This window comes from Pan troglodytes, chromosome 6 (genome assembly GCF_028858775.2).
Source record: "Pan troglodytes isolate AG18354 chromosome 6, NHGRI_mPanTro3-v2.0_pri, whole genome shotgun sequence".
NCBI lineage: Eukaryota > Metazoa > Chordata > Mammalia > Primates > Hominidae > Pan > Pan troglodytes.
In genome coordinates this window covers 169,919,728-169,932,551 of record NC_072404.2, presented here as the reverse complement: position 1 = coordinate 169,932,551, position 12,824 = coordinate 169,919,728, and the positions used below count along the sequence as shown (strand labels likewise).

At 52.2% G+C, this 12,824-nt stretch overlaps 1 protein-coding gene across 5 annotated transcripts in view; it reads right to left on the bottom strand.

The window, feature by feature from the left end:
* Positions 1-1,890: 1,890 nt before the first annotated feature.
* The window catches only part of DPP6 (dipeptidyl peptidase like 6), a 1,137,219-nt gene continuing 1,126,285 nt past the window's right edge, over positions 1,891-12,824 (bottom strand). For 4 of the 5 annotated variants that reach the window (XM_063813862.1, XM_016956857.4, XM_024357619.3 and 1 more), the window contains 5 exons: positions 10,435-10,546; positions 8,434-8,492; positions 6,819-6,891; positions 6,637-6,710; positions 1,891-3,837 (listed from right to left, as the gene is read on the bottom strand). In XM_063813862.1, the coding sequence (XP_063669932.1) occupies positions 3,691-3,837; positions 6,637-6,710; positions 6,819-6,891; positions 8,434-8,492; positions 10,435-10,546 (465 nt within the window). In that variant the 3' untranslated portion in view covers positions 1,891-3,690. 5 annotated transcript variants of the gene reach the window in all.

Genomic DNA, 12,824 nt, shown 5'->3' with positions numbered 1-12,824 from the left:
GAAAATGTCCTTCCGGGCTCTTCTGTGACAGAGGGGATTTTAATAGGGGCTTCCCAAAAGCAATCAATCCCTTAAATCATTGCTTCTGGGTGGGTTGGGTCAGGCAGGAGGGAAAGGAGCATGTTTTCAGGCCAGTGGGGATGGAGGTCCCCCCACGTGCATGTCTTTGTGAACCTGATGGCCCGTGGCCTCAGAGATGCCCCAGGCAGCCCAGGAGTTGGGCTGTGGGCCTGGAGCTGGGTGCTGAGAAACCTGATGGTGCTTTGGGAATTCCATAGCTGCCTGGTTGGAAGTTCAGTATTAAAACTAATTTAGGCCAGGTGCAGTGGCTCATGCCTGTTATCCCAGCACTTTGGGAGGCCGAGGTGGGCGGATCACGAGGTCAGGAGATCAAGACCATCCTAGCTAACACGGTGAAACTCCGTCTCTACTAAAAATGCAAAAAATTAGCTGGGTGTGGTGGCGCTTGCCTGTAATCCCAGCTACTCGGGAGGCTGAGGCAGGAGAGTCACTTGAACCAGGGAGTCAGAAGTTGCAGTGAGCTGAGATTGCGCCACTGCACTCCAGCCTGGTGACAGAGCGACATACCATCTCAAAAAAAAAAAAAAACAAAAACCTAATTTAAAACGGAAATAAAAGTAGCACTCTACTGTGCCACGCACGTGCAGTTTGAACACACAGAGAAGGCTGCAGTGGGGGATTTGAGCCAAGCAGGCACAGCAACCACAGCCGCGGCGGCCTGGTGAGGCCACGCCGGCGTCTTCCCAAAGCCATTCTAGAGCTGGGGAAAGACCAAAGCTTCTCCAAGTGGGAACCGGAGTGGTCCCTGCTGGTTGCGGCCAACGCTTGTTCTCAGGGCCAGGCCTAGCTCGTCATTCCACACTCAGTGTTTTCCAAAGTGGGAAAATGCACCTTCTTGAGCAAACCATCAACTCCTATCCACAAATCAAGCCCTGGTCTGGGGGAAGGACTCAGGGATGGAAAGCTGGGATGGGGGCACTGGCCTCCTTCTGGGGCGAGACCAGGGAGAGGGCCAGGGTGGCTCACAGAGATACTGTTTGGGGGGAATGAGTATGTTAGACTTAGATGGCCTCTGCTGTGTCTGGTTTTTAAAAATCTCCTTTCACATTTGATTCTTTCTTTTTCCTTTTAAACTCCTCCTCTCCACCCACCCCATTCTTTCCATGATTCTTGATCCAGAGGGTGACAAGAATCAGCTAATTCAGTGGGGCTGACGGGACTGATCCCCCATCTCTGAGGCAGCAGCTGCTCCATGGTCGGGAAGTATTAATTAATTAATTAAATCAATCCCTTGGCTTTCAGGCTGGGCCATGTTTACATCGACATTGATAACAGCAAATGAGTGGATACATTTCCAACAGATGGAGACATTTTTCTAAAGTTTTCTAGGCCAGGCATGGTGGCTCACGCCTATAATCCCAGCACTTTGGGAGGCCGAGGCAGGAGGATCACTTGAGGCCAGGGGTTCAAGACCAGCCTGGGCAACATGGCAAAACCCCATCTCTACAAAAAAAAAAAAAGAAAAAATTAAAGTTTTCTAGTGGGCAATACTATGGCTTCCACTGAGAATCAATTTCACTCTCAGGGTTAGGGAATAGCTCTGCGTCTCCACCCTAAGACTCCCAAGACAAAATTCAAATTTGTTTTCTTGGACTGATTTGGGGCTTTGATATATTCGACTGGTTGCGTCCTTCTCTGTTACCCAGACTGCTGCGACCAGGGATGCAACCTTCATTTGGCGCACGACAGGCTCTTGTGGCCATGCATCCGTCTTGGAGGGGCCCAGTGGGTTCTCCGAAAGTCTCCTGAAGCCTAGCACACTTTCTAAGGTGCGATGGTGGAGGATGAGCAAGAAAGGAACAATCCGAGTGGTAAAATAATGTTTTATTCCATGGATGAACAGACGCTACCATGCCACATCCCCATTTCCCTCCGACCAGCTCGTGGCCAGAGCTGGCTTCCCCTTCCAGACCTAGCTGGCTTTGTAGTCGTTCAGGCCCATTGAAATAGCAAACGCACAGTCATGTAGCACTCGGATCGGTCCTGTTTATCAGCACGTTGGTCCTTTCACAAATGGTGGTGAATCACCTTTAAAACACCCAGTGATGGAGACCTTCCAATCACCCTAACTATAACGGACGTTCAGAGCTCATGTGGATAAACCCAAAGCCCCAAACGCCAAAATGCAACAGGGACGCATCTCCTCTGCTGATGGGATGCCAAGGACACCCCCGCAGGGCTGGGAGCTGGAGAAGTCAGTCCTGACATTCAGCTTGTCCACAAGCTCAAAAGGAAATGACGGTAATGGATATATTTCAAACTAGCACTTCTAGAGTCCAGATCAGCCACAGTGTCAGCATGCAGGCTCAACACGGGGTTAGCACTGGCGGGAGGAGGCTGGGTTGACTGCACAGAGGCCTGACACACATTGCTTCCTTTATATACAACAGAATGAAATATACACTGGGAACGCTGGCCGCACATTTGGTGGGGGTGTATCTTACAAGGCTAACGTAGCACATCATCAACCTCCTGCTCGTGGCAGGAAGGTCACGGAGCCACCCCCACGATGGGAGAGGGATGCGCGCAGGCCCACAGAAGCCTCAGGACTCCCGTGGCCCGAGCACACACAGCGGGCCTGCAGGTGGAGTTGACGCTTTGTCTTTTTTCTCTCTTTTTTTTTTTTTTTTTTTAACCAAATGTCATGGGAAAGAGCTTGATACGGTACCAAGGAGGACAAGGATGGTTGTAAGGACGGATGTAAATAGACAGTGCACACCTACAGCCAAGCCCTAGCACAGCTGAGTGGGAGAGAGGTTTTATTTAGGTATTTCTTTTAATGGGTGCTATTGGCTGTCTTCCCCCTCAGTGTTTAGGAACGTCTCCAAGACGTCTGAAGACAACCTTGAGGAGGGAGCAGTTACTTCCGATCTGCTTCTTCATCCAAACAAGCGCAAAGTCTACACGTGGACTGGAGAAAGGAAAGGGAAACAAGGCCAAACCCCAAACAGCAAAACAACCCCATGACGGAGACAGTGGAGCATCAGGTTAAAACCATAGAAAAATACGAGTTAATTCTATCAGGTTAACCATTAGCGTAGCTACAGTAAGACTCTGTACAGAAAAGCGTTTTCTTGTAGCCCCTCACCATGTTGAACGTCCTCATTACAGGAAGTAGCAAGCCCATATATGAACACGCACTGCTAACACAATTGTGCTGTAACTGCTGCGTCCATGGCACTGTAACATGAGACAGGGTGTGATGCCGCTAACGGGAACACAGAGGCTAGTGTGGGCGGGTCTCATGCTTCCGCTTGGTGGCTGGAATCTAGGGGCCGGTGTCCTGTGGGCTCGCGTGGGGTCTGCGGCCACCATCCTTTGCTCTGTTCCTTGGGGGAGGGGCCATGGTGTGCCGGTCTCTCGGGCGCCGGGAGGAGGCGCTGCTGCGGGGACAGCGTTGTCCCTGGTGCCATGGAGGCCGTGAGTGATGACCCCGGGGAAGGAGCTTGTTTCCCAAGCAAAACTGCCTTCCGCATCCGAGACACACATGCTATGGAACACCCGGCCCCGCCCCGCCCCGCCCCTCCGAGGGAAGAGGGAGGGCAGGGAAATCCCTCGGTTGCATCTGGTTGTAGAAAGAGCCACGTTTGTGCTTAGAGCGACCTGAGGTTAGTCCTCCTCCTCGTCCTCTTTCGCTGTGACTGTCGGCAGTTTGTCCTGGATCCTGAAGCATTCCACGAAGAAGTTGATGATGGACCGGTACAGATGCTGTTTGAGGCTGGAGCTGGTAAAGTAATGGCTTTCGTCCGGGTAAATCTGCAAGGAAGGCACGGAGAAATTACTCTCCCAGGTATACCCTCCCCAGGGGACGGGAACGCACAGAAGGTGTGGAGCTTAGTGAAACCTGGGCCCCGTCCGGGGCTGGATTGTAGTTGATGAAGTGGGTTTGCTAACCATGCCACTCCTGATGGAAGTGCCTCTTCCTCCTGGGAGATCTGCCTGGCTGTCCCAGTCAGAGGGGCGCCTCCCCTAGCGTGGACATGCACCACCCATTCGTGAAGCCAACCAGCCTTCAAATACCACCACACCCCCGGTGCCTAGCCCTCTCCAGGCACAGCAAATGCTCAGTGGGAACTGGGTGAAAACATTGGGAAGCTCTTCATTCAACACTCTACAGTCCGGATCTGCTTGCTTGAATTTGCAACATGGATACAAGCTTAGGGACTACAGAGCCGCAGCCCAAGTTTTCAGGGTGTCAGGCTCTGAAAAGAAATAGAATTTCATGCCTGTAATCCCAGTGCTTTGGGAGGCCGAGGCGGGCGGATCACTTGAGGTCAGGAGTTCGAGACCAGCCTGGCCAACATGGTAAAACTGTGTCTCTACTAAAAATACAAAAATTAGCTGGGCATGGTGGGGCGTGCCTGTAATCCCAGCTACTCGGGAGGCTGAGGTAGGAGAATCACTTGAACCCAGGAGGCGGAGGTTGCTGTGAGCCGAGATCGCGCCATTACACTCCTATGCTCTCTCAGTTACACTCTGAGTGTGGGAAACTCCCGTGGAAGGGCTGCGTGCTGTCCTGGGTGCCCACGGGCCCACCCCACAGATTTTGCGTCCTGGCTACTCCCTGTGTGACTGTGGAGGTTAACTTGCCTGAGCCTCGGATTCCAGGTGTGTTGGGTGGGGAGGATAATCACAGACTCCAGCTCATGACACTTTGTGAGAATTAAACAATCTTATAGCCGTGCCGTGCTTAGAATGAGGCCTGGAATGTGGGCTTGTTCGGTCCCAGATGCCAATAGGATGATGGCTAATTATTCTACTGCCAATGCGGTGATGCCACCATCTCCTAGGAGCACCGTGAACCATCTGCGCACGTGCAGGGATTCAAAGCCTGCATCTTATTTTTTTCTTTTCTTTTTCAGACAGGGTCTCACTCTGTCGCCCAGGCTGGAATGCCATGGTGTGACCATAGCTCACTGCAGCCCCAACCTCCTGGGCTCAAGTGATTCTCCCACTTCAGCCTCCTGTGTGGCTGGGACCACAGGTACACATGACTACGTCCGGCTATTTTCTAAAAACTTTTTGTAGAGATGGGGTCTTGCTCTGTTGCCTAGGCTGGTCTCAAACTCCTGAGCTCAAGGCAATCCCCGCACCTCAGCCTCCCAAAGTGCAGGGACTACAGGTGTGAGCCACTGCATCTGGCCCAAAACCTACATCTTTCTATGACACTAGACTGCCTCTTCCTGCCTTCCTTGTATGTTTTTGGAGGGTGAAATTCATCTTTATTTTGAAGTATTTATTCATGCTGTCATTAGGCTATGATATGTCATTAAAACATCAAGTAGTACAAGAGGGTATGGGCAGGAAGCTTTCTCCTCCTGCCTCAGGCCCCCGTCTCCCGTGCTCTTACCTGGGGCTGGGCCTGGCTCCAGATGCATGGGGTGTCTGTGAAGGCCTTTGCTGCGCCCACATGTGTGTCCCTGGGTGGGTCCTGCTCCCTGAAACCCGTGGAGCCTGCAGCGATGCAGGCTGCTCTGTACCTGGGGGGTTCAGCTCGCCCCATATCTTGGGGAGTTGCCCACATGAACACATACAGATGGACCTTTGGAGCTTCCATGGTCAGTGTGCTTAACACTGCCATGCAACTGCCACACTTACTTTGAAAAAGTCTGAAATCTGAACGTCTTTCACAAGGGAACTCAAGTGTGGTGTAACCCCGTCCTTCTGCCCCTCTTCATCCACACTGGGGTCCAACTCCCTTCTGGCTGGAGCTCTCCCTGCCTGATCAAGCCCACAGGTGGTCCCTCCCTCCCACAGGCAGGGATGCTGGAGGCCAAGGCAGTGATCAGCCCAGGGCAAGAGCTCTCTGAGGGAGGCAGGGTGCCTGCCTGTCATCTGTCCCCAAGGAGCTCTCCCATTCATGTTGGACCTGAAGAGACCATTGGGTCATACCTGTTCCACCAAAGGAGCAGAAGGCAGGAAGGAAATGGCAGAAGTTTCCAGAGACATCCCTGTGCATTGCTGGGAAGAGCCCAGGTTTGAGGCTGCTGGGTCAGCACTTGATGCTGTTGTGGATGGGCCACGGGTTGGTTGTGGGAAAGTGAGTTCAGTTCTGGGAAGGGTACCCCTCTTTCACTACTGCCTAGCTACAGATGGCCCCAGGACATCCTGCTAGTGCGTAGTAACATGTGGTGTTGGTCAGAGGGAAGCAGTGGGGCAAGGCTCAGGGCCCACCAGCACCACTCTCACCAACCCAGAACAACAGTCCCACTCTCCACAGCGGGATAGCCCCAGCCACACTGCTGGGCAGGGTGGGTGCTGGCTTGGTTCTTCTCACTGCCCAGAGGAGGGGAGCAGGGCTGGGGTGGGAGTACGGGGAGATGGTTGTCCTAAAGGGATTTAAACCTGGCTGAAGTACAGAGCGGAGCTATCATTAATTATAAGAAAACGTTGAGCATGTGCTGATTTTCCAACCTGCTGGGACCCTGCTCATCACCGACCACCACAGCACAGGCGTGTCTGCTGCAGTAGAAGGCCCTGAACACCCGTCAGGTCTTTCTCCATGAAAGGAATGTCTTGCTCCAGGTTCAAAACAGAGTAACATGCATACTGTACCTGTAAGCTGTAATTAGCCTTTCCCCTAATTAGTTGTGTAATGAGTTCTGCTGTGTGCTGGAAATGAATTTTTTCTGTGCAAAAAAAAAAAAAAGAGAGGAAGACATTTGTTAAAACGCATGGTGCCATCAAGGAGGAGGCTCTTACCAGATACACAGTGAATTCACGTTTTCAGTCCTTACCATCGGCAGTGGGATGAATGATCAGGAACTGCTGTTCTTCCAGCGCGGAGACTCGATGGGCTACCTTGGTCATCTGCACATGCGGGGGCAAGGGGACAGAGTTAGGGGGCTGCACTGCAGGGAGCCAGGTGTTCTGCTTGGAAACCTGACTGAGAAGGTAGGTGAAGTGTATTGAAAACACTAAGTTCCCAGAGAACCGGGATGCCTTATATCTGCAAAGAAATGCAGGGCAGATGTCAGAAGCCCAGTGGTATGGTTTGACTCTGTGTCCCCACCCAAATCTCATCTTGTAGCTCCCATAATTCCCACGAGTTGTGGGAGGGACCCAGTGGGAGATGAATGAATCATGGGGGTGGGTCTTTCCTGTGCTGCTGTTCTCATGATAATGAATAAATCTCACGAGATCTGATGACTTTATAAGGCAGAGTTTCCCTGCACATGCTTTCTGTTTGCCTGCTGCCATCCGTGTAAGATGTGACCAGCTCCTCCTTGCCTTCAGCATGATTGTGAGGCTTCCCCAGCCATGTGGAACTGTAAGTTCTCCACTAAACCTATTTCCTTTGTAAATTGCCCAGTCTCAGGTATGTCTTTATCAGCAGCATGAAAACGGACTAATACACCACACCCAGCTTTCCCCCACATTAACTCCCTTTTTGGAAGAGGAGGGGGTGGAAGAGAAGAAGGGAAAAAGGAAGAGTTTCCTCCAACTCCAGGTAGCCTCAGAGGGCCATCATTTCACCTGGAGCCTCAGGGAGCTGACTCCCTGGTCGGACTCAGTTCCTTTGTCCAAGTTTCCACTCTGAAAACGCAGTGCTGCCTCGGCCAGGAGCTCTAGCCTCCCTCCCTGTGCACAGCTGGAGAAATGCCGTGTCTGACAGCTGCACCAAATCAACAGGTCTGACTCAGGAGGTCGCATCAGAGAGGCTTTCTGCTCCTCAGTCAAGAACTCACTCTCGGACCAGGGGTGGTGGCTCATACCTGTAATCCCAGCACTTTGGGAGGCCGAGGCAGGTGGATCACCTGAGGTCAGCAGTTGGAGACCAGCCTGACCAACACGGTGAAACCCCGTCTCTACTGAAAATACAAAAATTAGCTGGGCATGGCAGCGTGTGCCTGTAATCCAAGCTACTTGGGAGGCTGAGACAGGAGAATTGCTTGAACCTGGGAGGCAGAGGTTGCAGTGAGCCGAGATCGTGCTGCTACACTCTAGCCTGGGCAATGGAGCAAGACTCCATCTCAAAAAAAAAAAAAAAAAAAAAAAAGCTCACTCTCCCCCAGCAGCACAGCTCTGGCTGTAGGGAGAGCCAGGAGTCCTGTGCACATCAGGTATCCATGGACGCTGGGACTGACTCCGCCATCAAATATCCTCTTACTTTCTTCCTCATCCCTCAAGTCCTATAATGGGAAATCAGGCGGAACCCAGAGAGGCCATGTTAACCTCAATCCACGGTCTGGTGGAATGATCCTTCGGAGGTTTCTGAGTGGGCTTTGGTGCTGGTGAGGGAGAAGCATGGGGCTGGGGAAGGCAGAGTGGGCCATACAGCCAGGGCAGGCTGGGAGACTGTGGCAGAGGCTGACTGGTCTCATCACATTCTCTAGTTGTGCCCATACATACCTCGTATGCTCTGTTGTCAAGTCCGTGGAGGCCCAAGTACCTCTCGGAAAATGCAGAGGCTGCACGGAAGCAAAGGGAGGGAGGTTACCTCTGGCTTCGAGGCCCTGTGAGCGCAGCCCCCAAACTCTAGGGACGGCCCTGGGCCGGGTGCGGGGTGGGGACTCAGGCTCATTCCCACTTGCCACTTGTGTGGCAGATTGTTGGTTTTTTAAAAACACCACCTAAATCATTTGGGTCTTTACAAGGGGCATCAGGCGGTACAATGGGAACCTTAACGTGTGTGAGTGCCGGTGTTGCAATTTTCATCAGCACCGCAGAACCTTAATTAAGCAAAACCCAGTTAATCTGATTCCTAAATAAGTCGGATAACCTCCTCCTTCAACACTTAGGAAGGGCATGGGTGGTAAGAAAGCACATTTCCATCAAGATTTACTTATTTTTTAAAAAGTCCAGGCACATCCCTGCTCTTGGTTCTGCCTGAGGCCCTGCGGTCAGCTGGGTGACAGGAAGAGTGTCAGGGGCTTCTCCCAGGGCTGAGGGCCGAAAGGGCTCTGCACAGTGCCCCTGGCCTGCAGGGTAAACCTGAGGGCGCCCAGGAGACAATGAAGAGGACTGGCTGGTTTTGGGCACAGTGACCCATCAAGACATGATGGCAGCTTTTGTGTGCATTTGAATCAGACAATCTGATTCAGATTTATGTGCATTTGAATCAGACAAATCTGAAACAGCATGATGAAAGAATTAAGAAAGTCTCACTCAATTTGAAGGTGGCACCCGCATTCCTGAGGGAAGATTCCTCTTACATGATTCACATTTTGGACCAGGAGAGTTCCTGTACGAGTTAAAATTTGCACTGGAGTGAGCCCACTGTGAAGGTGTTGGGAGACTTGGCTGCACCAGCCAGGAGGCTGCTGGGCCCACCGTGGTCCCTGCCTTGCTGGGCGGTGTCTACAGGGCTCGGCCAGCACAGCAGGGCTGGGGCTAGGTGTGGCAATGGGGGCTGGACTCGTTCCTCCAACCTGCAGGGAATGTCAGGCTCTGGCAGGGCTGCGGTGGACCAGCAGCAGGAAGCCCCCTCCATTTCCACCTCACTTGCCAGCGCTGCCTAGGGTGGGGACAGCTGGAGGGAACAGCCTGGCTGCCATGGAGCCCTGACCTGAATTCAAGTTCTCGGAGCCACAGAAAAGACCTCTCTGTATATTCTAAGAAATGGGTTCAGGTCACAGAGCTCAGGTTCAGATAAAAAGGGTTGGGTGACCATAAGGAGGAGAATGCAGGAGCCTGGAACCCCCAAACACAGCAAAGCCCTTCTGTGCCTGGACAGAGGTCTGGTTCCCACACCTGGGCGGGCTCATCTCCATCTGATCCCCACAGCAGGTCACCCTGACAGCCTGACCCCATCTCTGCCTTGTGCTCATGGAGAGCCATACTCTCTGAGGACAGGTGCTGACCAGGTGCCATTTGCATGGCCAGGGAGACGGGAAGGCAGAGCTGAGCCACGTGGACCTCGTTGAATTGCTCTATGGTAGCAATTCCCTTCCAACCATCCCTTCCTTATCTGGTAACACCTGTGCACCAAATACCCATGCCCAGGCATAGAACTCAGGGCAGGGCCCTGCTCGGATTCTTCTGGGAGCAGAGAAGGAGGGTGGCCCGGCAGGGCCTGTGGCACCTGCTCCCCTCCTGCGCACCCTGGCTTCCTCGCCCCCACTGCTGCCAGCGGAGTACTAGCTGTTTCCAACTCGTGGTCTTCATTGGGATGTGATTTGTAGGCATCTGAGGATTGACCACTTTCATTCAAAACATATCACCTGAGACCCTTCCCTCTCCTTCCCCGGGTTCTTCCATCAGCCCAAGGTGGTGACTGTGGCCTGGAGGCACCTGTGGTTAGAGGGACGGTGGTGCTGAAGGGAGGGCTGTGGGGCCACGCAGGCAGGGGGAGGGGAGGGGAGGGGCGGGGCGGGAACAGAGCCCGTCGCTTGGTCCTGCAGGGCTATTTACCATAGAGTTTGAAGTCTGTTATTGGAGAGAGAGCAGAGCCGCAGGTGAATGTCTGGCCTTGATTTTCTCCCTTTGCTGGGAGGATGTAGGTGCTCAGGTAGCCACCGTAATCCTGGAGAAAGCGCAGAGAGAAGACAGTTAGGAGTCCTGGCAGTAACTCAGCATGAAGCAGCCTCGGGCAGGGAGACAGCCCCAGAGCAGCCAGTTCCATGCAGGTTCTCTCCTTTTACAAAATGTGTCACTTGGAAAGTTGTTCACGGGGCAGTAACAAGAGATGAAAAGCAAACTCCCTTCCAACTCAGCATTATGCGACGTGCGCCTTCTCCGCTTCTGGGCCTTGGTGTCAAGGGACGTGAGGATGAAATGTGACGGCGAATTGGAAAGGCAAGTGTGGACTGCACAGGTGTAAGGTGCTGTCCTTCAGGCTCAGTGTCTCTTTACGGCATTTCTTACTGCCTCCCTTGTCTGTGGGTGAGGCCAAGCCATTGCACGATTCTGAGGGAGGGGCCAACAAGTGGCTTAGGGCGCAAGTCCTGGTCTGCACATGCTCAGCACAAGGCCGACACGAGACAGACGCTCCCAGGTGTTCTGTATTCAGGTAAGTCCTAGACTCCTGCCCTTCCCTGCCCTTGGTGGGGATGAGGAAGCCGTACTGCAACGCAGGCCTCCCCAGAGAAAAGCCCTACCTCCTTGCCTGCTCGGTGCCTTCAAGGCTGGATGCTCAGACGAGCTGCAGCCTCCGAAGGGAAGACCCCGAGGGAAACAGGGGACAGCACGGAACTGTCAGATATGTGTGAGAGACAGAGCATGTGGCAGCGTGTGTGTGAGTATATGGGGGTGTGTGTGTGTGATATGTGTGTATAAACGTGTGAACATGTGCATGGGTGTATGTATGTGTATAAGCACATGTGTGAGCATGTGTAATCCTGTGTGTGCCTATACATGAGAGTGTGTGCATATGTGAGCATGTGTGTATGCCTGTGTGAGCATGTGTGTATGAGTATGTGTGTAAACTTGTGCAAACCTGTGTATGTGTGATCATGTGTGCCTGTGTGTGAGCATGTGTGTGTGAGCATGTATGTGTAAGAGCATGTGTATGAGCCTGTGTGAACATGTGTGTGAGCATGTGTATGTAATCGTGTATGTATGTGAGCATGTGCATGTAATCGTATGTATGGGTGAGCGTGTGAGCATGTGTGCGTGTGCGTGAACATGTGAATGTGAATGTGTGTGAGCATGTGTATGTAATCGTGTGTGTGAGCATGTGTGTCAGCATGTGTATGTACTCGTGTATGTGTGAGCGTGTGTGAGCATGTGTATAGGTGAGCATGTGTGGGAGCATGTGTATGTAATCGTGTGAGCATGTGTGTGTGTATGAGCAGGTGTAATTGTGTGAGCATGTGTGTGTGAGTAGGCGTATGTAATTGTGTGAGCATGTGTGTGTGAGTAGGTGTATGTAATCGTGTTTGTGAGCATGTATGTGTATGTGTGAGCATGTGTAATTTGTGAGCATGTGTGTGTGTGTGAGCAGGTGCATGTAATCGTGTATGTGGGAGCAGGTGTATGTAATCGTGTGTGTGAGCATGTGTATGGGTAAACGTGTATGAGCATGTGTGTGTGAGCATGTGTATGGGTGAGCATGTGTGTGAGCAGGTGTATGGGTGAGCATGTGTGTGAGCAGGTGTATGGGTGAGCATGTGTGTGTGAGCATGTGTATGGGTGAGCATGTATGGGTATGTGTGAGCAGGTGTGAGTGTATGAGCGTGTGTGTGGGTGAGCATGTGTGTGTGTGAGCAGGTGTATGTAATCATGTGTGTGAGCATGTGTGTGTCAGCATGTATGTACTCATGTGTATGTGTGAGCGTGTGTGAGCATGTGTATAGGTGAGCATGTGTGAGCATGTGTATGTAATCGTGTGTGTGAGCATGTATGTGGGAGCATGTGTATGTAATTGTGTGAGCATGTGTGTATGGGTGAGCAGGTGTATGTAATTGTGTGTGAGCATGTGTGTGTGAGTAGGTGTATGTAATTGTGTGAGCATGTGTGTGAGTAGGTGTATGTAATCGTGTTTGTGAGCACGTATGTGAGCATGTGTATGTAATTTGTGAGCACGTGTGTGTGAGCAGGTGCATGTAATAGTGTGTGTGAGCATGTGTATGGGTAAACGTGCATGAGCATGTGTGTGTGAGCATGTTTATGGGTGAGCATGTGTGTGTGAGCAGGTGTATGGGTGAGCATGTATATGTGTGAGCAGGTGTGTGAATGTGTGAGCGTGTGTGTGAGCATATGTATGGGTGAGCATGTGTCTGAGCATGTGTGAGCATGTGTATGTGTGAGCAGGTGTATGGGTGAGCATGTGTGTGAATGTGTGAGCGTGTGTGTGAGCATGT